This window comes from Asterias rubens, chromosome 5 (genome assembly GCF_902459465.1).
Source record: "Asterias rubens chromosome 5, eAstRub1.3, whole genome shotgun sequence".
In the NCBI taxonomy this organism is placed as follows: domain Eukaryota; kingdom Metazoa; phylum Echinodermata; class Asteroidea; order Forcipulatida; family Asteriidae; genus Asterias; species Asterias rubens.
Window position 1 is genome coordinate 14,139,220 of NC_047066.1, and position 26,085 is coordinate 14,165,304.

The following is a 26,085-nucleotide window of genomic DNA, read 5'->3' on the forward strand; positions in this document are numbered from 1 at the left end:
TGCTTTCCTGCTTAGAATCTCTTCAAAGTCATTATTGATTATTCAATTATTCCATTCATCAGCTTGGATACCTTTAGTCACTTGCAGAAAAAAAAAAAAAAAAAAAAAAAACGGACAATGATTTGTCGTGTACGTCGGGTTTTTTTATGATGAGAAATATCCATTTCCTTTTCTCTGTGCATTGATAACGTCAGGGCACAAACTAGCCTTGGATACTTTACAGCCGTCATCGTTATCAAGTTAAGGTGAATCTGATCAACAGCGGGGCCATGTTCAAGGTTGAGGGTACGGCTTGATTTGTTTAAGCCAGCTCTGAATTGATGGCTTAGGCATGGGCTGTGGCTGTTACTAAAGGGTGTTGCTAATGGCAGTCTGTGCTTTAAAGGCACTGGATACTATTGGTTATTACTAAAAAATAATTTTTAGCATTAAAACTTACTCGGTAATGAGCAATGGGGAGCTGTTGATATTATAAACGATGTAGGAAACGGTTGGCAGAAAAAGAAAACAAAAAACTGGACAATAATTTGTCATTTTGGTCAGGGTTTTTATGACGAGAAGTATTCATTTCCTCTTCTCTGTATTTCATTGATAACGTCAGGGCACAAACTAGCCTTGGATACTTTACAGCCGTCATCGTTATCAAGTTCAGGTGAATCTGATCAACAGCGGGGCCATGTTCAAGGTTGAGGGTACGGCTTGATTTGTTTAAGCCAGGTCTGAATTTATGGCTTAGGCATGGGCTGTGGCTGTTACTAAGGGTGTTGCTAATGGCAGTCTTTGCTTTAAAGGCACTAAACACTATTGGTTATTACTCAAATTGTTAGCATGAAAACTTACTCGGTAACGAGCAACGGGGAGCTGTTGATTGTATAAACGATGTAGGAAACGATTGGTCAGGGTTTTTATCACAAGAAATATCCATTTCTTTCCTTTCCTGTATCTTGCATTGATAACGGCATGTCAAACTAGCATTGATGATACTTTACAGCCGTCATCGTTATCAATTTGGGCTGAATCCAGAGCGGGGCCATGCATAAGGTTGAGGATTTCGCTCGCTTTATTTAAAGGGTTTTGATATCTGTTGTGGACAGTGTTTGTAGATCAAGTTTTTTGGCCATGACATGCACTCCCTACTTTTTACTATGAATGGAGATGTACACTGTATATAATTTACCTGTAAAAGTTTCAGCTCCATCAGTCATCAAGTTTTAGAGAAGACCAAATGAAAATCACCGAGCAATGTTTTCAAAATAATTTGCATCAATACTTGTACAAACTAATATAATTTTCGTCTCAGATTTCCCGCCTTCGTGCATCACCGCTGATCCGTCGCCCAGTACTTAAGCAGCATGCAGCATCAGAGTCCACCATTCTCCAGAAAACGATCAGAGCATACTGATCGAAACGTCGAGTTAATCCAATGGTTCTTTTCAGAACCACCCCAACTCATTTAGAGATTGTTATTACATGGTGTTACCGCAAACTCTTCTATATCTTATTTCCACCATGCAAAGTTTCAAATCCTACTCAATGAGAACAAATTCTTTTTGTGAAAACTGTTTCATTGAAATGTTTCTCAAAATGCTTTGTGCTATCAAACCCTACTGTAGGCTTCTAAATAAGGGAATCAATGTGTGGTGAAGAGGTTTTCAAATAGTGGTTTAATCCCAACGAGGCCTGGTTCTTGATAATTTTACCGAGACGAAGTCTGTAGATTATAAAGAGCCAGGCCTCCGGGGGGTTTAAACCACTAGTTGAAAACCGATTCAACACACTTTGATTCCCATTCATAAATACCTTTTCGGTCAAAAGCATCATCACTTTTTGGTCAAAAAGTAAAATAAATGCAAAAATTAAAATTGTTAACTGATTTCTTTCAACACAACACCCCTCTAGCTATGAAATGGTAAAGCCCTTCGCCGCCCTTGGGTAAACAACTCCATTTAAGGGAATACTGTGCGCTTTGCGCGTATCGCGTGATGTGGCACAACTGTTTCAGCTGTGCTCTCGACCAATAGGAATGAAGAAACTGTCTTATAAGAACAGGTGCAAGGTCGCGTGTCACGCCCATGAATTAACACTTTTTACCGGTCATAAACAAAGGTTTATACACACCCACAGGACGCGCTCTCCACTAATACGAATAGCGAAACTGTCTGAGGTATTTATAAATAAAGTTTTAATTGCCACAATTTTAAGAGTTATTACCAAATGTATACTTTCCCTTTAACGATAAGCAAATTGTTTGTGCTAACTATAGCATAAAAATGTGCTTAAGCATAGGCGTATTTCTTGGGTTAGCAAGAAAATTATGCAGCCAGCTTGTGCCGTCACCAGGGATTTGCATTGTTATCATTTGGATTCAAATTTTCAGACTCAAATTATGTATTTGGTAGCGAAAAAATTAGCAAAGCGCTACGAAATTGGCTCCTGATGCTGCAAAGTTTCTTGTTTTTTGGGAGACAGAGTTCTGATGCTTGTGTATGACCGACTATGTACAGCACATGGAATTGTTGCCTCAGATATGCATGTCTGAACTCAGTGGTTTTTAATATGACTCGAGATTGATGGTCGAGCCAATGTCACAATTAGTCTTAATCAAAAAGTGCTTTTAAGTCAGCGGGGAAAGATTCGGGATTCGATTCGGCACATGAGATGTGAGTCTAGATAATCATACAAGATGTGGCGTCAAAGTAAAAGGTTTTTGCAGTTTTTGCAAAAAGTACTTAAAGGGATGGTGGACTGTTTATTTTTATCTTTTTAGTTTTTGAGGCATTGCAATGTGAAGTGTTAACGTATATTCCTTTCAGAACTAAGTAGTCTTCCGAATTCGGAAATCTACTCGGCGGCATTACCAAAACAAAGAACAAAATCTACTTAGCAAAAGAGTTATAAACCAATTATACAATTTTTAGATTCAGTTAGTTACCAAAACAAAAACATACTTATTGTTTTTGTTTGGCAAATTTACATCAATCGACAAAAGAAAAGCATGTTTCTTTATTTACAACGTCTGATGTACATTTTTGTGGATGTTAACAATTTATGATGGTTAGTGCTAAAGAAATATTGGAAGTATTATCATTTGACAGCGATAAGCCTTTTTGAGGTATGGCGGACACAATGCTACAACACTGTAAAGTTGTGGTAAATGTGTGCGTATTGACCATAGAAATAGAACGTATGTTATTTAGTGAAGTGCGTATTTTAGGCGACGTGGCGTTTACACGTAAACCTAATGACCACCAACATGGTGAGCGTGGCATCAGTCGCGGCGTGTGATGAGCGCGTATCACGTCCGCCATACCTCAAAAAGGCTTTTACAAATTGTTCTTTCATAGTGCTTCAAAGTTATAGACATACAACTAAAATGTTTTATCACATTTTTACTCAAAGGGGAAAGAGAAGAAAGCAGAGTGTTGACAAGTCTTATTGAAATATAATAAATGTGCATAGTATTCCAGTAGAAGTATTCAGAGACCTAGTTTCATGTAGCAGCTTGGCCACTTCAAGATCTTGAGCATGTTGTTCGCATAGGTTACAAATATAGTCATTATATTTTCCATGCATCTTTCCTCCCTAATTACAGGTCAACAAAGAATGCCAGAAACTTCGAATAGAGGTCAACGAGCAACATCAACTCTTTGAGAATACTGCCCTCGAGCGGGATATTCTACACGAAAAAGTGGAGAAGCTTGAAGTAGACGTATCGGTGAGTAGGCCTACATCTCTTGCTACACCTCCTGTTGTGGTCAGGGCTGAGTGTTAACAGTGTTTTGTTTAACATAGATGCTGTGAATGGTGTTTGAAGCTTTGCATGGTGTGGAGAATAAGAGTAGCTATAAATATAAATATGAATAGTAAACTTACGGGTACAACCACGAGTAAAATCTCTTCTGAAGGAGTGGTGGCTCTGAAAAGAGCCGGTTTGGTCTCGACGTTTCGAACAGTATACTCTGCTCCTGAAGACGTTGGGTATTCCGAGCCATTGAACTAAATATTAAAGCCTAGTGATTATTGTATTACCTTTTTTTATCGTTTGGTTGGGAAAATTTCATAATATTTCTGAAAGTCTGGAGCGGTTTTGTCCATGCATGAAGAATAATCGTTAGTTAGAATACAATCTGATAAATATTTCATGCAGAAACACTTCTCAGATTGAAATGTTTTGGCATCCCTTTCTCTAAAACCATATTCCTTTGAAGGGAATTGTTTCTCATCTGCAGTGCTTCTTACTAAATTAGTTATTAACAAATGTATAAGACTGTGGCTCTATATTATCATAAAAACCAAGCACCTATACATTCATGTGATGTACTACAATTTGCTTACTCTTATTAAATCAAGTGTCTTATTAGCCTCACGATCACATGAAATATAAATACTCGTTCAAATAGATTAAGAGGTCCAAGGGATGACACATACTGTACATGTCAAGTTGTCTCATCAAAGAACCCCATCTCATTCATCAATAATTCTGATTGAGAATTTGCTAACTCTCGCCGATCGACCCCCGTATGTGGTGGCGGACCGTGTTGTTACACCGGGGACAAACATTAGAACCCTCTGTAAATGTTATCACACCTAAGTCGATGTAAATTAATCTAATACCCGTCTCACGCTCTGCAGAGAGGACCCCACCCCCCTCCGTACGGTTCTTTGATTCCACTATCAACATGAATTGATCAGGTTGCATCAGGGGGACATGGCGCAAATATTTGCCATCTTGGCGGATTGTACTTGAAGGAAAACTCTGTTCGAGCTGACGTTGGTTTGTTCCATCACCTGTATAGACCTTGGTTTGGTTTTATGGATATTTAATGACAGGATTTGAGAGGAGTCTTTGGTGCTTACATGGCCAAGAACAATGGCTGTGCTCGCATTTTTGCTGTTGTTGAAGTGGTCCAATCTTCATTAAAAAAAAAACTGCTCAAAATACATGCATACAAGAAACCTCCGTTTATAGCAAACAAAGATACACTTGCAATTCCGACTATTGCAACCAAAACATACAGGGATTGATATCATAAATTAATCTAATACTTCCACACTGTTCTTTGGTTTCACTATCAACATGAATTGATCAGGTTGCATCGTAGGGACATGATGCAAGTATTTGCCATCTTGGCGGATCGCACTTGAAGGAAATCTCTGTTCGAGCCGACGTTGGTTTGTTTCATCACTTGTATATATATACCTTGTGGTGCATTCCTTGTTTTAGTTTATGGATAATTAACTATATGATTTGAGAGGAGGCTTTGGCACTGACAAGGCCAAGAACAGGGAGGTGATTTTTCCTTTATTAACCGGAATTCTTTTGTTCTTTCGGTTTTAAACTGGTCAACTTGAGTATTAACAGTAACAAATTATTTTTGTTCTGTCTTTTTTAAAATCACTCCTCTTGAAACTTGTGTTTCTATTTTGAAGAAATTTACTATTTTCTGAAAAGAGATATGTTTCTGACCAAAATTCAGTTAGTTAGGAAGTTTACCCTACCTTGTGAAAATTTATTTTGCTTATCTGTTGACCAGTTACAAAAATAGGTTGATGGACTTTTGTGTATGAATACGAATTTGTGGAGTGATTTTGAAAATGAGCTGAAAATAATACAAATAAAAACTTGTGTTTAGTTTTCCCGTGGGCTTAGATTGAGTAGACTTGAATATTGCTTGTGGTTTTTTTCCCCCAACACTCCTTCAAATAATAAAGAAGTTCCCTCGGGTTATCTTTCTGTCTTTATTCCTTCTCAGCTACTTTGGCATTAGTCTATCTTTTAGACTAGCTGCCATTACGCCCTCTGGACTATCAAATTGAATTGTGTTCTCGCATGTCAAACTCTGAGGGACATCCATGTCCAATTGATGTAGGAGACCACAGTAGTGAATGTTACACCCTCTGGACGGGCGAATCGAATTTTACGTCTAGTGTGTACAACCCATTAAAGACACCTTGCTTAATCGAATTGCATTCTTCGTCGTCCGCTGTTGTTCGACGACGATCGAGAGTCCTCATACCGACGTAATGAGACACGACGAGTCCCCGGGGAAAACAAACGCAGAGTTTCTTGTTCTTGAAGACAAACCTGATCGTGTCCGCTGTGTCAATTTGTTTATTTGCCTCCCAGAGCTTCATTCCTGTATAGAGTTCTCCATCTCTGCGTAGATTACTTTTGTTGGTTTCTGAAGGGAGACTGTTGCAGAAGGTTTAATTGGTGGCCTGATTAGATGGGATCTGGAGAGAGGTAGATCCTGGGTGCTGGAGGGGTGTCTCTGGTTCATCAAACCTTGCCCTCTTTGAGATTTGGTTTGAATCTAAAGAGTTTTTTTATCCTCTACCCAATTACGCCATGACTGGGTTGTGACAACCCAGTCTTGTCAACTTGTCACTTAAGATGCCTTATTCAGTTTCAATCAAGTTTCAATTTTCACAGATTTGTGTTATTTTATGCGTATGTTGGGATAGACCAAGTGAGAATACTAGTCTTTGACACTTACCAAAAGTGTCCAGTGCGTTTAAGCTTCTTTTACACTGTTTTATGATATAATTCAAGTGAATGTGACTCAGTTGGATTGCTGTTGTTGTACCATTCTAATGTCTAATGTTAAAAGCGTTAATTCATCCGCTTTTAAAATCTTATCAATGCTGCTGGACTCTTCAACTTAGAAGTACAAAGACTGGGGGTGAAATCCCCTGTGAAAAATACCCTTGGCGGTAGAGAGCTGACACTTTGCTTAGATTGCTTGACTCTGTTTGGCCTAGGGCGGTATGAGAAGGGCGTCCAACAGGCTGCCGGCATTCAATCTGACTTGAACCTCTGGGCGACTTTACTTTACAGTCACTCAAGAAAGCTAACTTCCAGATGTTGCCTTCCTTTTAAATCACTTCAAAAGAAGAAGAGGAAGAAGAGAAAAAAAACCTGCCGATATTTTTCTGGTCATCAAGCGTGTCATGTTTTCTGCCTGATTGAATTAAACCCGGACTCCTTTTTCTTTATGTCTCCTGAACGCTTATAGATCAGCACCTTCAGAGTAAGTGCAACTCTATATAGCGTCCCCGGACAACCTGCCAATATTTCTTTCACTTAAATCATGCCGTTTAGAATTCTAATTCTGTCCCAGGTTGCGCCATCAAATCCCCATGTCTCTCGCCCCCTTGGATTACCAAGTCGACCCCCCCCCCCCCGACCCCCTCTTGACATTTCTTTTATATTGTCATGGCATTTGATAGATTTCAGGTTTATTCGACATGTTACAAACTACTTAGTCTGGAGATTTTCCGTTCTGATAGCAGGGCTCATAAAGTTATGGCTTTTGACACGAATGTAGTTCTCCATTAGATGTCTTCGGATGAGGAGAGTCGATTTTGTTGGATATAAGTTCAGAAATTGGAAAAAGTCACGAGGGAATATTGCTTTTTCCAATTTCTGTGTATTTAAAGAAGAATTGATTCCCAAACTTGATAAAATTGGTGTCGCTTTAACAACTTAAAGGAACATTACAGAGTTGGTTTTGTTAGCAAAAAAAGTTGCTGGCAGTGTAATCACTTTATGTAATCCACCATATACATAAACTGACAAACCTGTAGAAGTTTGAGATCAATCGACCATCTGGGTCACAAGAGAATAGTGAAAAACCGGTTACAAAGTACAAATTTTGCATTGCATCGTTGCCAAAACAAAAATGAATAAAAATTACTGAGCGATAAACTCCAAACGCAAAATTTGATTATTTATTTCTCATCAAATATGAAATTTCAGACAAATATTTCAAGGGATGTTTTTTACTATCATCATCATTAGACCGTGTAAGTTTTATGTAAGTCTGTGATCTTCACGATTTTTGTTTCTTACCAATTCTGTAACGTTTCTTAAAAGCCATTGGACACTTTCGGAACAGAATTTTTTTTTAAAGTTCACAGATTTACAAATAACTTACAGGGTTTACAGCAGTCGTGCTCTACGGTCTGCTGGGTCTCACTTGCTGGTAGAGCCAAGGTCTAGAACAATTCGGTACGGAGACCGTGCTTCGCCAAAGCTGCTCCTGCCCTTTGGAATAAGCTCCCAGTCTCACTTCGCCAAACAACATCTCTCAACAACTTTAAGAGGGAACTGAAAACACACTTGTTCACTTAGACTTTCATTGGGTTTCATTATGTTTTGTTTATTCTTCATTTTCTATTGTATAATGTTTTCATTTTGTGTAGGCGCCTTGATCGGTTTTCTGGAAAAGTGCGCATTATAAATCCATATTATTATTATTATTAAGGTAATGGTGAAAGACTTCTCTTGAAATGCTTAACTTTTTGAGAAAACATTAAAACAATATAAATTCTCGATATCGAGAATTACAGATTTATTTCAAACACATGTCATGACATGGCGAAACGTGCGGAAACAAGGGTGGGTTTTCCCTGTTATTTTTCCCAACTCCGATGACCGATTGACCCTAAATTTTCACAGGTTTGTTATTTTATATATAAATTGTGGTACACAACATGTGGGCCTTGGACAATACTGTTTACTGAAAGTGTCCAATGGTTTTAAGTCTCAAAGTAGGAAACTTGGACTTATGGGTTTGTGTCAAGGGGAGACTTTGGAACACTTTAGTGGCAGCAGCAGACTTACCAAAATTGTGAGCTTACTTTGTCCCCTGATAGCTTGTATCTTGTGAATTGTACCTGTCTTTCTTATTACCAAAATAGCCAACAAAGCTCAATTCAGTATGATGAGTATGTACAATGTATAACCATGGAGCTATAGCTTGGTGTGTTTTTACAAACTTGTATGAGCAATGCAATTTCTTCTTTTGAAGATCAATAAAGTTTTCTTATGTCTTATGTCTACACGGTACAACATGGCAAAAACCTTGCTCACCGACAACAGAGGATAGTGATATTTAACAGGGCTCTACGATCGATTCTTGGTCGTCCAGCCAAACGCAGCTTGTTGCTGTGTTTGCCTACAGGTAGTTTATTCTACTCTAGGCTTCCTGGCAGGTATTGTGGATTATAATTAGATCAGTAGGCTAGGGGAGAAAGTGAAGACCAATGTGAGGCCAAATATAAATAAAAACATGTTTAGCATCCCGCCCGCTTCCTTTTGAGAGGTCGCCTCCTATTTAAAAAAAAAAATTCCCCTCGGTAAAAAAAAAAAAAGAGTTTTTTTCCTCGAAAAGAAAAAGAAAAAGAAAGATATAGTTTATTGATCTCAGCAAAAAAAATCATTTTAAAAAATAGCCAAGTCGTTTGTATTAAAAAATGTGTCGGGCGGCTATTTAACTGTTCATTTTTACTGTTATACGCCCTCAAACAGGCTGGTCGTGGAGAGAGTGCAATATAAATTCAATAAATTATATTTAAAAAAAATCTTCTTCTTCCCTTTTTTCAAGAAGGGAGAATGCTCAACATGTTTTTTTTGTGTGTGTTTTGGCCTTTGCAATCGCTGCAGTAACTTCCTCCAGGGGTGTGCACCCTTTAAGACAATGTTACAGCTTTCATTATCAACAAGCTCTGTTTTGTTTTTTTGACAAATGAGAATGAGCAGACACAGTGTACGTGAAGAATTAATTCAATATTTGCCGTTTAGTAATTTAGTTATCGAGCTGTGATTTGGTTATGACATGGTGTTTGTTTTGCGTCTCCGTCGGCGTAATGTCTTTACTTCCTGTTTTATTTTGTCTGATGAGTGAAGGACCATTTTGTAGCACCGGGATTTAAACGATAAATTTCAATAAGTTTGATGATAATTGATGATGTTGAAGATATTTTGACTCCAATGTTAGAACTTTCAAGAAAGTGATAAAAGTACATGTACCTCTTTTTTAAGATTAATCCATGCAGAGTGATCTGTTTTCAAATTGAAACTTAAAGGGACATGTTGCCTTGGATCGGGCGAGTTGGTCTATGAAAAGAGTTTAAAACCATTCGTTATGAAATTGATATGGTTAGAAAGGTTTTATTAAAGTACAATATCATGATCCACACAACTATGCCTTAAAATTGTGTGGTTTTCCTTGTGCTTTGCGAACTTACACAGTCAGCCATTTTATGGAGTCATTGACTTTCAATAACGTGACTCCACATCATGGCGTGCCGTGTTAAGGAAAACCATGCTATTTTGTGTGGATCATCATGATATTCTACTTTTGAAACATCTTTCTAACCATATGCATTTTCTAGCAAACAATTTTAAACTCTTTTCATAGACCAACTTGCCCAATCCAAGGCAATGTGTCCCTTTAAGTCAGTTTGAAAAAGACTGTCCCTGCTTTCTTATAAGTAAATTAGGTTAACTGTTTTCTCTTCTTTTTCATTCCATTTATTCTTTTTGTGAAGTCAAGAACACTCAGAAAAATGATAAAAATCACTATTCTAGCAAAGAAACTAGTGTAAAGAAGACAAGTGAAGGAAGTTTAAGTTTAAGCGGGGGAGGAAATTCCCCAAATATTTCATGGAAAACCCACATTGTCAGGTACAGTGTAGGGACTGAAAACCCAATAGTGCCCTTGGCGTGATTCGAACCAGGGTCCTAGAGGTGGAATGCAAGGAAAGATACCACTACGCCAATCTGACCACAGGTAGTGAGGTGTATTTGATGTACATATGTTTCAACTGACTATTACAATCGTTTAATGTTATCTATAGCATCAGTCCTTGAGGCTTAACCACTAGCGAATTGTACAGTATTTCTCAAGAATCAATCAAAGTAAATGTCTTGGCTTCGAGAGGGTTTCAAGCCATACAACATCTTCAAATAGCCCTAGATTTATTGTAGGCTACAAACAAGGTAACTCTGAACACTTCACTTATTTGTTGTACTTTGTGTTGTGTAGGTTTAAAGCCATTATACACTTTCGGTAACCAGTATTGTCCAAGTCCCACACTTCGTGTATCACAACTTATATCAAATAACAAACCTGTGAAAATTTGGGCTCAATGGGTCATCGAAGTCGGGAGAAAATAACGGGTAAACCCAGTCCTGTTTTTGCGCGTTTCGCCGTGTCATGACATGTGTTTATAATAAATTCGTAATTGTCGCTATCGAGAATTTATATTGTTTTGATGTTTTCTCAAAAAGTAAAGCATTTCATGGAACAATATTTCACGAGAAGTCTTTCACCATTACCTTCTGTAAACCCTGTAATATATATGTAAATCTGTGAACTTTTTTTTTCTGTACCAAAAGTGTATAATGGCTTTAAAGGCCGCGTCACACTGCAGCGATAACGATAACGATAACGATCACGACGCAGAGAGAACGCATTCTATTGGTTGAATTGCTCCACATAAAATACGCACACGCTCATTCAACCAATGGAATGCGTTCTCTTTGCGTCGTTATCGTTGTCGTTCTCAATATCGCTGCAGTGGGGGCTGGGCCTTAAGGGCACTAAAACTGAAACGTCCTTCCTTGTCTTCTGTCCATTGGGTTCTTGGCTAGTAAAGTTACTAAGTTTGCTATTGTGAGAATCCTTGACTTCACAACCAGAATAAATTATATGAAATGATATGAAGTGATAAAATAATAATAATAATAATAACAATAAAAATAAAAATAATAAAGAACACTTAATAGAGCGCCGGTATCCGCCTCAGGAAGACGCTCATGGCGCTTGAGGAGAGAAAGACAAATTAGGACTGAGGAGTGTGTGAGTATGTTTGTTTGAACAGGTGAGATTTTAAGTTTGTCTTGAATGTTGTGATGGATGGAGATGAAATGATAGAAATGAAATGAGTAACTACTGGTGCTCTGCCTCTTGCCATAATCAATGTATTTGTAGGAATCAGGCAATGTATGGTAAATAAAAGTTGAAAACTTCATCACCCCCTCCTCCGTCCCCAAAAGATAAATTCAAAACAAGTAAATGCCCCTGCTTGGAGTGGGTTCCAAGCCATACAGCTTGTGAAAATAGCCCTAAATTTTATTGTAGGCTTCAAAACAGGTTTTCCCTGTAGTAACTCGGTTGCTTCACTTGTTTGCTATCTCTTTCTCTGTACACACGCTTTAACTCTGACGCTTTACTTGTTTTTCTGTAGTTTTTGTTGTGTAAGTTACTGCTGGTGCCATGCCTCTTGGCATACATGTATATGAATCAGGCAGTGCGGTAAAAGAACAAAAAAGTGCAAACTCCAGCCCCTCCTCTGTTTCCAAAAGATAAAAATTCAAAACAAGTTTGTTGCCTTAGTCAAGACCTAGAATCTTTCTCAACAGGTTTTCCCTGTAACTCTGATGCTTCACTTGTTTGCTGTATTTTGTGTTGTGTAAGTTACTGTCACTTGTCATCAGGAATCGGGCAATGTCTGGTAAATGAATTTAAAAAAACCTCCAGGCCCTCTTCCCGCCTCCAAAGATAAATTCAAAACAAGTTTGTTTTCTTAGTCACCTGTTTGCTGTAGTTTGTGTTGTGTAAGTTACTGCTGGTGTTCTGCCTCTTGGCATCAGGAATGAGGCAATGTCTCGCAAATGAACAAAAAAAAAACCCCGCAAACTCCAGGCCCTCTTCCCGCCTCCAAAGATAAATTCAAAACAAGTTTGTTTTTCTTAGCCACCTGTTTGCTGTAGTTTGTGTTGTGTAAGTTACTGCTGGTGTTCTGCCTCTTGGCATCAGGAATCAGGCAATGTCTGGTAAATGAATAAAAAAATGTCAAACTCCGTCCTCCAAAGATAAATTCAAAACAAATTTGTTTCCTTAGTCAGGTCTTAGAGTCTTTCTCCAAGGAATACCTTGAGGGTTAGTAACCCGAGGTCATCATCCGCCAGCCACCCTTTCATAGAGGAGGAAAGAAAGAGAGAGAGGGGAAAAAAGAAAAAAAAAAAAAAAAAAAAAAAACCTATAACCTCGCTCTTTACCTCCACATTGTTGACAAAATTGATTCTCAACACGTCGTTGTCGTCGGACACGCTCAAAGAACATTCTGGCCCCGGCGCAATGTTTTGACAAGGATCTCTAAAGGACGATAGTGCATTAGGCTCTTGACTAGACATCGCCGCCTCATGCCTAGCATTCCGGGGACCTGGAACATCTCTTATCCATTTCCTCTCGTCTACGTTTAAAAAAAACTTTTTTTATCCATTTTAAATTTGAAGCATACCTATACAGGCCTTGCTTTATAGCTTTTTTGTTAAGTAGCCAACCGGAGCTAATAAACTCTTGGTTGAACTTACCCCAAGGCAGTTTTTAGTAGCCCTGATTTTAGGCAGTGGAAACTTTTGAATTACTAAAAATATTTATTAGCATAAAACCTTATTTGGTAACGAGTAATGGGGAGCTGTTGATGGTATAAAACACTGTGAGAAACGGCTCCCACTGAAGTAACGTAGTTTTCAAGAAATAAGTAATTTTCCATGAATTTGATTACAAGACCTCAGATTTAGAATTTAAGATCTCAAAATCAAACATCTGAAAGCACACAACTTCGTGTGACAAGGTTGTTTTCTTTTGTTCATTATTATCTCGCAACTTTGACGACTGATTGAGCTCAAATTTTCACAGGTTTGTTATGTTATGCATATGTTGAGATACACCAAGTGAGAAGACTGGTCTTTAATAGTGTCCAGTGTCTTTAGCATGTGTTATCATAAAGTATCTTTCTGATGCATTAATGGCAGCAATCACAACCAGTATAAAGCTACGCTCAAACACTCAAAAATAAATTAACAAATTTGAAAAATGTATTATTCACATCTGACTGGAAGAAATATGAGAATTTTATACCAGTAGGTTAGACAGTTTTAGTAGCCCACAGGGCAAGTTGAGAGGTGGTATTTACTACTAGCCCATAGCAGTGTAAGACAATGTATGCCGGACTAGTGTTAAAGCCATTGGACACTTTCAGTAAACAGTATTGTTCCAAAGGCCCACACTTTGTGTATCACAACTTATATATAAAATAACAAACCTGTGAAAATTTAGGCTGATCAGTCATTGGAGTCGGGAGAAAATAACGGGAAAACCCACCCTTGTTTCCGCACGTTTCGCCGTGTCATGACATGTTTTTAAAATAAATTCTCAATATCGAGAATTTATAATTGTTTTATTGTTTTCTCAAAAAGTAAAGCATTTCATGGAAAGGTATTTAAAGAAATTCTTTTACCAGTACCTTCTGTAAACCCTTTAGGTTATTTGTAAATCTGTGATTTTTCTTTTTCTGTTCCGAAAGTGTCCAATGGCTTTAAGGGCTTATATGCCTCTGACTCTGCACTTTGCTGTGCTCCAAAAAGACTGTTTTCCCACCAAGTCGGGGGCCCCTTGCAAGGCCCCCAAGGCAGTCAGGCCAGAACCCCACCAGCCTCCTCCTCGGTCATACTTAATATACCTCACCCTCTCTGCTTACCTGAACCAACATTTTTTAACAAATGTTAGTACTGTACGAAGTAGAAACCGTAACAGCATATGAAGTGTACCTCAGTGAGTTTTGTCCTTGTCATTGTTGTAATAGATCCCAAGCACAACGCCCCTTCAGGCGATCGTGTAGCCAAACAATTCAGCATCAGGGAGAAATATCTTCATGTTACAAAACCGACTCCGGGAGTATTTTTTTTTTTCCCCTGATGCAAGTTTAGATATACATGTAACCGTTTGTCGGCACTAACTACAAATTAATTTCGGTGGAATATAAGGAAGGCTTGGTCTTAACATGTGCTAATGGCAGCTGAGGCTGCGGTTATTAAAGGAGTCGTCGGTAAATAATGTAGGATTCGGCGGGATGGTGAAAGACACTGTACACTTTTTGTAGTTGTCAAAGACTAGTCTTCTCACCTGGGGCCAATTTCATAGAGCTGCTTAAGCACAAAATTTGCTTAAGCATGAAAATAGCTTGCTTGTTTTACTTATGTTACTGGCCAAAATTTCATGCCATATACATTGCTTGTGACTGGTATTTAGCCGTTGTTTACTTAGCATCACAATTGAGTGGAGTCTTGGCCGGTAATCTGATTTTACTAAGCAAGGATTTTGTTGCTTATGCAAAATTTTGTGCTTAAGCAGCTCTATAGAATTGGGCCCTGTCTCAACATATGCATTAAATAACAAACCTGTGAAAATCTGAGCTCAATTGGTCGTCGAAGTTGCGAGATAATAATGAAAGAAAAAACACTCTTGTAACATGAAGTTGTGTGCGTTTAGATGGTTGATTTTGAGACCTCAAATTCTAAATCTGAGGTCTTGAAATCAAATTCGTGGAAAATTACTTCTTTCTCAAAAATATGGCACTTCAGAGAGAGCAGTTTCTCACAATGTTTTATACCATCAACCTCTCCCCATTACACGTCACCAAGTAAGGTTTAATGCTAATAATTATTTTGAGTAATTACCTATAGTGTCCACTGCCTTTAAACAGGGAGTACTCTACAACTACCTACTCCTTAACACTTTAGAGACAATCCAAATCTGTTTAATCATGACCATATGACCGGACATTGCTAATATTGTCTTAAAAGTTTTGAACACAATTTTTTCTTGCAAAGAAATAGTTAGTGGCCTGACCTTTGACCTTAAGAGAGTCTTCCTCCAGGGCTAAATGACAATAAAACACAAATCAAAATTTGTTTATTTTCATATAAAAAATACAACACCAAATAAAAAGTCACAGACTAATGGCATTTGGTTAACAATCAAATTACATCAAAAATATCCGACAAGTATATTATGGTAAATACAAATAGTAAAAATATTACTTGAGTTAAACAGACAATCAGGAATTGGGAAAACAGCATTAAAAAGGGTGGGGGAAAAAATGAACATGCTTGACATTTAGTAAAACATAAGCAGTCAAGTTAGAATACATGAATAGAGAGAGAAAGAGAGGGTCAGAAAGCTTATTAGGCGATGTAACTTTGGAAGCAAAACGCGAACACTTTGGCCAAAATACTTAATGATTATCTCAGAAAATATGTAACTTTGGAAGCAAAACACGAACACTTTGACCAAAATACTTTCTGATCATCTCAGAATTTTTTTAGTCTACTTCACTCAACTTACCCGTGGAGCCAACAACTAATGCACTTTTTCCTATCGACATGTTTAATTCTTTATACGCAACAGCGCCTCTCTCTGGTCCTACTCACACTGCCCTGTGGCTGTCCGCCATCATTATCTTCCTCATTTAAATAGACAACGCCCCCTTCCATCTTTACATAGCTTTTGCAATTTCATATTTGATTTATATCTCTTAAGGTTTCTTCCCAACATCATCAATCATGCCTCAGGCTCTTTTAGAATTTCCCTCTGCGGAATCATAAAGTTTTTATCCCTCGATCTATCTTTTTCCAATTTTGTCTTCTTCTTTAGAATGCATTAATTTTCAGGCACATTTTGCTGTACATATACTTGTATGTATTGTGATGAAATACCTTTTTATGGTTAAAGGAACGTTACAGAATTGGTAAGAAACAAAAGTCGTGAAGATCACAGATTTACATATAAAACTCACACGGTCTAATGATGATAATAGTTGAAAACATCTCTTGAAATGTTTGTCTGAAATGTCATATTTGATGAGAAATAAATAATCTAACTTCGCGTTTGGAGTTTATCGCTCAGTGGGCGTTTTATTCAATTTTATTATGGCATCGATGCAATGCAAAATTTTAATCGGTTTTTCACTATTCTCTCGTGACCCAGATGGCCGATCGATCTCAAACTTCTACAGGTTTGTCAGTTTATGTATATGGTGGGGTACATAAAGTGCTTACACTTCCAGCAACTGTTTTGTTAGCAAAAAAACAAATTCTGTAATGTTCCTTTAAATAAGAGCATAGCCACAATCATGGGTACACTTTTGTTGTGTGTCTAAACAACAGTTTAAAGACCACTGATATACATGTAGCAGTTATCTCATAGCAGTTTATATGATGTTGAGAGGGCAAGGCCATTTCCATCTTGCAAAAGGCAGTTTCATTGTATAATCATGAGGTCAATGGGAAACTTTTGAAGGGGCACCTAGGCCAGGACCAGGGCACAATTTCATAGAGCTGCTTAAGCACAAATTTTGCTTAAGCCAAAAAATCCTTGCTTAGTAAAATCAGATCACCGGCCAAGACTTCACTCAATAGTTATGCTAAGTAAACATCAGCTAAATACTATATAGGATTTGAGGCATTGCATGGTGAGGTATCAATATATATTTGGTTTGCGGTAACACCATGTGTGTATCTACTTGCCAGGTAGAGTTGTTCTTAGGGAACTGTTTTGCTTTATTCTACTGCCGTGCAGCTTATAGGATCGTAATTAACTGTACTGCCGCGGAGTCAGTTCTGAAATTGGTCTCAACGTTTCGACTAGCTTGCTCTAGTCATCGTCAGGAGACTAAATACTAGTCATAAGCAGTGTACATGTATATGGCATGAAATTTGGGCCAGTAACATGTGTAAAATAAGCGAGCTATTTTCGTGCTTAAGCAAATTGTTTGCTTAAGCAGCTCTACGAAATTGGCCCCAGGGAAGTGGAGGACATGGCCTCCTGTGGCATTCCGTGGCCTGCATGTAACTCCAGGCTATTACTCAATGATGTGGTTCATTTGGTGTCTTTGTAACTAAAATTGTACCCATGACTGTGGCTGTGCACATTTGAAACTAATTACAGTTTGAATAGAAGGCAAATTAATTAAATCTTCTAAGATTTGTCTTGTTTTAAAACAAACTTATTATCAAGGAACGAAAATTATTGTTTGTTGACAATGATTTAATGCTACTTTTTTTTCTGTGTGAAACTCAACAAACAAATTTAAAGACCTTATTTTACTGAAGTTGACTTTAAAGCTCTTATTATATGAGGTTTGGATTTCTTTGTTGTTTGATCGCAGCTGATGCAGGACGCAGAAGAAAAGCGTCGAGCTCTGGAACGAGAATATGACCAGGCTATCAGAGAGCTTAGGGACAAGCAGGAAGAGATCAGGAAGCTGCAACAGGTTTGTTACTCATTAGTTAGTACTCACTATAATACTCAATATTACTCACTTTAGTAGTCAATATTAAAACTCTCAAAACACTCACCAAGACTTGAAAAGCTTAGGGACAACCAGGGACAACTTAGGAAGCTGCAACATGTTTGTCACTCATTATTACTCGCTGTAGTACTGAATATTACTCACTTTAATACTCAATATTAATACACTCAAAACACTCACCCAGACTTGAAAAGCTTAGGGACAACCAGGGAGAAATTAGGAAGCTGCAACAGGTTTGTCACTCATTATTACTCATTCTAGTACTCAATATTTCAACACTCACAAACGCTTACTCACACTTGAAAGAGCCAAGGGACAAACAGTAATAGATAAGAAAGCTGCAACAGAATTGTCACCCATACTCAATACTCAATACTCAATACTCGAACTCTCATAAAAACGCTCACTCAGATTTGAAATAGCTTAGGAAGCTGTGACAGGTTTATCACTTATTATTACTCACTTGGTACTCCAACACTCAAAACGCTTACTCGTGTTTTGTGGTGATTTATTTACTTTGACACAATTCTAGCCCGCGTCTAAATCATTTAGACTATAAACAAAATTAAAGAAACTTCAATGTCAATTAAAAGAAAAACACCCTGTCTTTCAAATTCTATGCATGTCATCTTTCCATCAGCCTTTGTAATACGCGAGGAGGGTATAACATATAAAGAATTAAAACGCCAAACGGAAATGACACAAAATGAGAATATTTCCCCCTCCGACATAATTAAACATCACCATGTGACAGATTGATTGGTGTGTAGCCTAGAGGTGGATCTCTACTGTGTATAGGAAGAGTCTCTCCGCCAACAATATATCATTGTAGAAATTTACTCTCAAAGCTCATACATGCCGCCGCCTCAGCTGTAAAAACCAATTTATTCCCAAGTTATTCTCAACTCCCGGTTTTGTCTCCTCTGAATATTCAATTTTGTGAGGGGATTTTCAATTCTTTAAAGGCACTGGAGACTATTGGTAATTACTGAAAATAGTTGTTAGCATAAAAACCTACTTTTGTTCACCCTTTTCATCGTTCCAGTGCAGCCGAGGCATTTAGAGTTTGATAGATCCTTTTGTAAAGAGTGTTTCTAAATTGGAATTATTGTGAGCTGCTGTTTGTCTGGGATTTGTGGCGAGAGTCTACTTTTCTATTGCCCCCCTGTGTCAGATGGTCAGATGAGTGTATGGCCGTGTCCGAAACGGCGACTTCGGCTACAGCTACGGCTAGATCGCGCGCGTCTGCCTATTCTTCAACACTGGTAGACGCGCTGATCTAGTCGTAGCTGTAGCCGAAGTCGTCGTTTCGGACATGGCCTTAGTTTGGGAATTGAATGCAATGGACTTTTTTGTACATGGATCCAAAGCTGTTATGGATTGACGTCCTAGCCTGTAGGTCTACTCATAATGGCAGTAGACACTATTGGTAATAACTCAAAACAATTGTTAGCATAAAAACTTACTTGGTCCGGAGCGATGGTGAGTTGTTGATAGTATGAAACATTGTGAGTAATGGCTCCCTCTGAAGTAACACATTTTGTTGAAAAATGACTTCCAACAAAAGAGAGATGACATAATAATAATATTATTATAATAATAATAATATTATTATAATAATAATAAAAATAATAATAATAATAATAATAATAATAATAATAATAATAATAAATTTACACATTAATTTGTTTTTTTACAAGATAGAAATAATGAAACACTTAAACAGCTACCTGAGCGGAATGTTTTCACCAGAAATTGTTTTTTTACTTGTTAATAATGCACTTGTTCACCATTTTAATGTAATTTTGATATGTGTACATTATTTCGTAATTATCGATTAAAAAATCAGGCCCCTACCTAAAGGTTTTTTGAAAAACTAAAAACACTTCTGCCGTTGAGAGTGGGCGTCAAAGGACAATGCCGCTGACGTCATTTGTGGGAGTTTGCTTTGTTATACATCCACGCTGCAACAAAGCGGCTTTATCTACTTATGACGTTTTGAGAGTGATTACATAACGGGGCTTTTCGCAAATCTCGCAGAAAAGCTCTGGACAAGGGCATACAAAATTATTGTTTTTTTGCACAATTGAAACCTATTTATAATCATATGACTCGATTTCCTTATTCATCGAAAACATTTTAAGTGGAATTCAGCAAAGTTCACAACTTGACGATTTTCGTTCAAGCATCTCACGAGCAATCAACAATAACTGCTGCATCTGCATGCTTGGAATATATCCCATGTTCTTCTCAGAACTGCGCTGATTCAGAAGATAAATTGGATGTCACATCGCAGGACATAATAATATGATGCAATCAATCTGAACTGACGTTGCCTCCTCTTGGTCTGAATTCATTTTATCTCTCTGACAGGATCAGCAGGTGGCCAAACGAGACCATCATGACTCCGTGTCCCGCCTCGCCGCCAAAGTCAAAGATCTGGAGCGCAAGTGCGACGAGCAGAGCAGCAACTTCAGCCGCCTCTCCAACGAACTCCTCGCCCTCCGCAACGAAGCGGGCAGCCAACTCTTCACGATGACAGCAACGGGGTCTACCAACAACTCCAAGGGAAGACCCGACACGGGGGTCGGGGCTGCGTCCTCGCCCAGGAAAGGGGTGCTGAACGGGGGCGGGGATAAGGAGGACTGGAGGAAGATTGCCGAGGAGGCGGCTGTTACCCGAACATTAGCGTCGACGGAAGCGCAGAGGTTGGGGAATGAGCCAAAAGGTAAGGATGTTTTTATTAAGCTTTGATGTAACCATCAAGTTGTCAAACTATGTATGTTTCTTTGGAGAGTGTTTCTTTGTGACGATTCCATATGCATGAATCAATCAAACAGGTGCATGTGCTGTACAAATTTCAACTTATCATGTAGTAGTGTCTACAATACTGGCCATATCTCGTTCGGCCCCCGCGACAACAATTATTTGTTATCTTTTCATTGTGTGTGCACATTCTCAATTTATTAAAAGCCTTCTTTTTAAAGATTTATCTGAACTATTTTTTTTCAGGCAAATTTTTGTAGACAATCCCGGCCCTATCTCGTTGGACCCTGGCCCCATCCCCCCCCCCCCCCCGCAAAATATTTAGAGTGTGCTCCAAAGTTGTTCCGGTTGTATTAGTCCGTATTCTTTAGTCTGTTTAGGATAACCATGGGGAGGTTTTTGGAGGAATTGAGAAAGTTTTTGGTTATGATACTAAAGACGATTACCCAATCAAAAGATTTTCTTTGCGATGACCTCTCCTTGCCCATTCAGATGACCCTTGTTCAGAATATGACATCATTTTATCAGAGGAAGCCTCCTATTGGCGGGCTGCTGCTCTTGCAAACCCTCTCTCTGACAACGACTTGTCACCCCTGCGTTCTGAAATGGAACTGTCCTGGTGTCCAGATGGAGGTAGCTTCCCATTTTTTTCACGTCGTCGTTTTCACAAATTGCACAAGTTTCACACAGATCAAAGGAGATTCATAATTAAGAAAAACAAATAGTGTTGGAAAGCACTTCATACAGGCCTACAGCACTTTAATACTACATTGGTGATGGGAAAGCTAAATTATTAATGTTAATCACATAAAAAGTTGTAAATCATTGCTTATTTTTTTTCCTTCCTTAATTGTAATGTATTGGTTTGCTGTATTATCATGTGTATTCGGCCTGGGCGAATTATTCAAATATCTGGTTAATGGCGGATAGGTTTTCCTATCCGTAACCGCGAATGCCTTTTTTTCCTTAACCGGATATCCGCATAGGGCGCGAATAGCTATTTATGAACCGGATAGTTCTGTAATTACAACCAAGTAACCGGATATTCTTTTTAAGTGACACTGTCTAAAACTAATATCAATCCGCCCATACGATCTCATTCACAAACGAACAGCACCCTCTAGCGGCAAAAACAAAATATTTTAAATATTTTAATTTTTAATAGCGCCCTCTAGCGGCAAAAAAACCTATTCGAATATCCGGTTAATTTCGGATAGTTGGCCAGCGGTATCGGAATATCAAAATTTCACTATTCGCCCAGCACTAATGTGTACATCTACTTGCTGGGTAGATTATGTTCTGTGAGAACTTGTCTTGCTAACAAAGAACATCCAGCAGGTAGATACACTCATTATTTTACTGCAAACCACCCCCCCCCCCCACACTTAGTCACGCCATGAGTACGTGTATGTTGGTCTCTTTGAAGTAGCAACTTCCTTTTGGCAGTTGAAAAATGTGGCTATACTTAATGTTACAATAGTGTTGGACAAGCTGTTAAAGGGTTAACACTCAAACTTGAAAATAATGACGGTAGAAAGCTTCCCCGGAAAATGTTCCGTGCTGAGGTACTGTAGATTTTGAGAAATTAGTACAACAATGTCTCAAAAATAATTATCGGCTCAGGAGACAACATGTTTTTTAGCATGTACAACTCATTTACCAGTACTGGTATTTACGCAACTCTCCTGAAGACATTGCTCTGTGATCTTACCTTTTTTTCCTTCAAAAATTTGGTGGCCATTGAAGCTGAAACTTCTACAAGTAAATTATAATACATTCATCTTCATTCACAGTGAGTAGGGATTCATGTCATGCCAAAATCTTTGATCTACAGAAAGGTATCAAAACCCTTTACAAGGAAGCTAATATTAAAAAGAGCAAGGCTGTATTTTCCCCCCTGAAATTAAGAGTACCCCCACAGGCAAGGACGTCAATCCATAACAGCTTTGAATCCATTTAAAAGAAGTCCATTGTATTCAATTCCCAAACATACATGTACGCTCATCTCTCACAGGGGGGTAATAGAAAAGTAGACTCGGATAAAAAGCCCTCGCCACAGATTCCAGACAAACGGCAGCTCACATTAATTTCAATTTAGAAATCTTAACATGTGCTAGGAGCTATCAAACTCTATACGTTCCTCGGTCGCACTGTGAAGTTGAAAAAGGCTGCGTTTTTTTCCCTGCTCTCCCTTAACAGTTAAGAGATGCATGACTTGTTTCTGGTTTAAAGAAGAGGAAATCCTGCAGGCGATTTTCTTGTCAGTCAGTATGAGAAGGAAAAACCTTGATTCTTGAAATAGCAACACCTCCCCCCCCTTTCCTGCCACCAAACTCCGAATTGGAAACATTTCTTACCAAATTTCCTTCCCCGGGGATAATAGAAATCCATTTAACCATCAGACTCTAGGCCAACAAACAATGTATCTGTAATATTGTAATTGTGTTCCTCCCCCCGCCTCTCTCTAACTCAGAGAAAAGTTTGTGCTAGTGGCTAGAATGCAAGCTTGGTTACACTTTATTAAAAGTTGAGGGAAGGGAAATGCGAGTGTGAAGAATTCTTGATCCTGTGTTGAATCTTAATCTGAAGGTTGGTTTCAGGTGTGTTCGTAGTCTCGGCCGTAGACGTCAGTGGTTGATTGTGGATAGTGTAGAAAAGTGTAAAAGTGTGCCCTCTTGCAGCATGATTTAACCAGTTTGACTGGTTTAAGAGTCATTCAGAATAGTCATTTTTCGGGTGGGTCAAAAGAAAAGGCTGAAAACAAATATTCAAATTTTGTGGTATGATATATATTAACAAATAAAAAAGAAGAAGAGATTGCCAGATGACCATCAATTTCCTTCCTAATTGAAATTAGAATTTGCTTGTTTAAGTCAGGAAAAGCCATTGAAAGGTACTGATATTAGGGACCGTATTAAATAAGGAATTTTCTTTTCTTTTCTTGCTACCTTCTGCCCAGGTAGTAGTTAAAAAGAAGGACAGTTCTTTTCAGAACTGAGAAGTCTCCTGAATCCCCAAATCTACTCCGCGTGAGTAGAATTTAAAGCAAGACTCTCTTAACAACAAAATCTACTTGGCAAATAAATACACACACAGTGGTACTGCAAACAAAATATATATGTATATATGCATTTCTTTCTTCTTCGGGGTATGGATTATGTTATTGAAGCAATTTCAATATTTGAAAATTGAAATTTGGGGTGAGTTGTTTGGTCATATCATTTTTGAAAAAAATTATAATTTGTTTAAGATCGACAATTCTGAATGGCCCCTTACTCGTGAAATAGTTTCAGTGTACCAGAAACACTCTGTCACAGCTCAGCTGGTTTCTAATTGACACATGTAGCCAAAGCTGTACACAGTACATTTCCAGAGTACCCCCCCCCCCCCCAAAAACAGGCTTTCTAATCCGAGTGATTAATCACAACATGACAGTTGTGATTTGTTAATGGCTTGCTCAGCGCCCCACTCTGCTTTGCGGATTGCCTGTACAGTCATTAAAAGATGAAGGAATCTGTCTTTAAAGGTAAAGAACACTGTAATGCGTCACTTCTCAGCAGCCACCACTAACTCAATGACAATTTTTTACATGGTGTCACCGCAAATACTTAGTATTTTCCACCATGCATAGCCTTAAGTCTTACCTTAGCACCAACTGTATAAAATCAGAAGTTTCTCTCAATACATAACTGGCCAATATGTAAGTCTTTTCATTAAAAAAAAACCTAATGTGCGGCGGTCTTTTTGTGCGTCTCAAGTGGAATAAACCACAGCGGAAGTGCACTATTTACTTCTCCCCTTCTAACATTCCCATAGGCTTTCGAAAACCATGCTTTCTGCCCGAGCATACAGAAAACATGTTGAATACAAACAGATTTTATTTTGGCGCTCTCCAGTTCTGTTGTTTGCTTGTGGCCCTGGAGAGAACCATGGTGATGAATTTTTTTGCCCCTTGTTCAGCCCGCTAGCGCCTCGTGAATTCCCCGAAGGGATGCAAAACGCTACAGGGCTAAGGAGGTAAAAGGTGTCAAGTTACCTCAAGAGAAGCTTGCTAATTGAGAGTTGTCTACATAGAGTTCTTAATGGCTGCCGAGCGCGCCGCGCTTGCATTTCCTTAGATCATAAACACCCAAGCTGCCAGTAACCAAAGGGTACTGCAAAATAATTTCTTTACTTCACCAACTCCCTGTAAGTCCCGAATTCCCTGTGCTTGTTCCTACCCCTTGTTGACAATACTGTGTTGATCAAAATACCAGGAATGAACGATCGATAAATTGTGAAAGTTACAACTGCGGCGAGGACTTTTAAAAGCTTGTTGAAAGTCTTGCATTTCCTTAGATCATTAACACCCAAGCTGCCAGTAACCGAAGGGTACTGCAAAATAATTTCTTTACTTCACCAACTCCCTGTAAGTCCCAAATTCCCTGTGCTTGTTCCTACCCCTTGTTGACAAAACTGTGTTGATCAAAATACCAGGAATGAACGATCGATAAATGGTGAAAGTTACAACTGCAGCGAGGACTTTTAAAAGCTTGTTGAAAGTCTTGCATTTCCTTAGATCATAAACACCCAAGCTGCCAGTAACCGAAGGGTACTGCAAAATAATTTCTTTACTTCACCAACTCCCTGTTTAGTCCCACATTTCCTGTGCTTGTTCCTACCCCATGTTGACAAAACCTTGATGATCAAAATACCAGGAAAGAATGATCGATAAATGGTGAAAGTTACAACTGCAGCGAGGACTTTTAAAAGCTTGTGGAAAGTCTTGCATTTCCTTAGATCATAAACACCCAAGCTGCCAGTAACCAAAGGGTACTGTGAAAGAATTACTCTACTTTACTATTTCCCTGTAAGTCCCACATTCCTTGTGCTTGGTCCTATCCCCTGTTGACAAAACCTTGTTGGGTAAAACACGAGGAAAGAACGATCGATAATTGGTGAAAGTTACAACTGCGGCGAGGAATTTTAAAGCTTGTGAGAAGTCTCTGCACTCTGTTCAAAGTTTTGCTTTAGTCGACTGTACTGTCTTAAATGTTCATTTTCACTTTCTAGATGTATGATTTTTATTTATTTTTCCACTTCTGGAAAGGTTGTTACATGAAGCTTTGCAAAAAAAGGGTGAAATCAACATTTATTGAGTTATGCTCGTTTTCCGATGGTCTACTGGCTGCAGACTGGTAGGGCATTTGTGTCAATCTGACAGGGGCAGGGCATTTGTGTCAATCTGACAGGGGCAGGGCATTGTGGTAGGGCATTGCGGCAGGGCATTGCGGCAGGGCATTGCAGCAGGTATGCAGCTCTATGAAACAAGGTCGAACGCCCAACTTACACATTCCTCTTCCTCCACTGTATTCACAACACATTACCAGTTCT

At 38.5% G+C, this 26,085-nt stretch overlaps 1 protein-coding gene across 2 annotated transcripts in view; it reads left to right on the plus strand.

Moving 5' to 3' along the window:
* LOC117289985 (RIMS-binding protein 2-like) overlaps window positions 1-26,085 on the plus strand; it is a 117,822-nt gene that overhangs the window by 35,264 nt on the left and 56,473 nt on the right. The window contains exons 4-7 of one of the 2 annotated variants that reach the window (XM_033771188.1): window positions 3,593-3,715; window positions 17,803-17,907; window positions 20,320-20,674; window positions 21,205-21,345. In XM_033771188.1, coding sequence (XP_033627079.1) covers window positions 3,593-3,715; window positions 17,803-17,907; window positions 20,320-20,674; window positions 21,205-21,345 — 724 coding nt within the window. The remainder of the gene's footprint in view (window positions 1-3,592; window positions 3,716-17,802; window positions 17,908-20,319; window positions 20,675-21,204; window positions 21,346-26,085) is intronic. The other variant, XM_033771189.1, reaches the window with a different exon arrangement.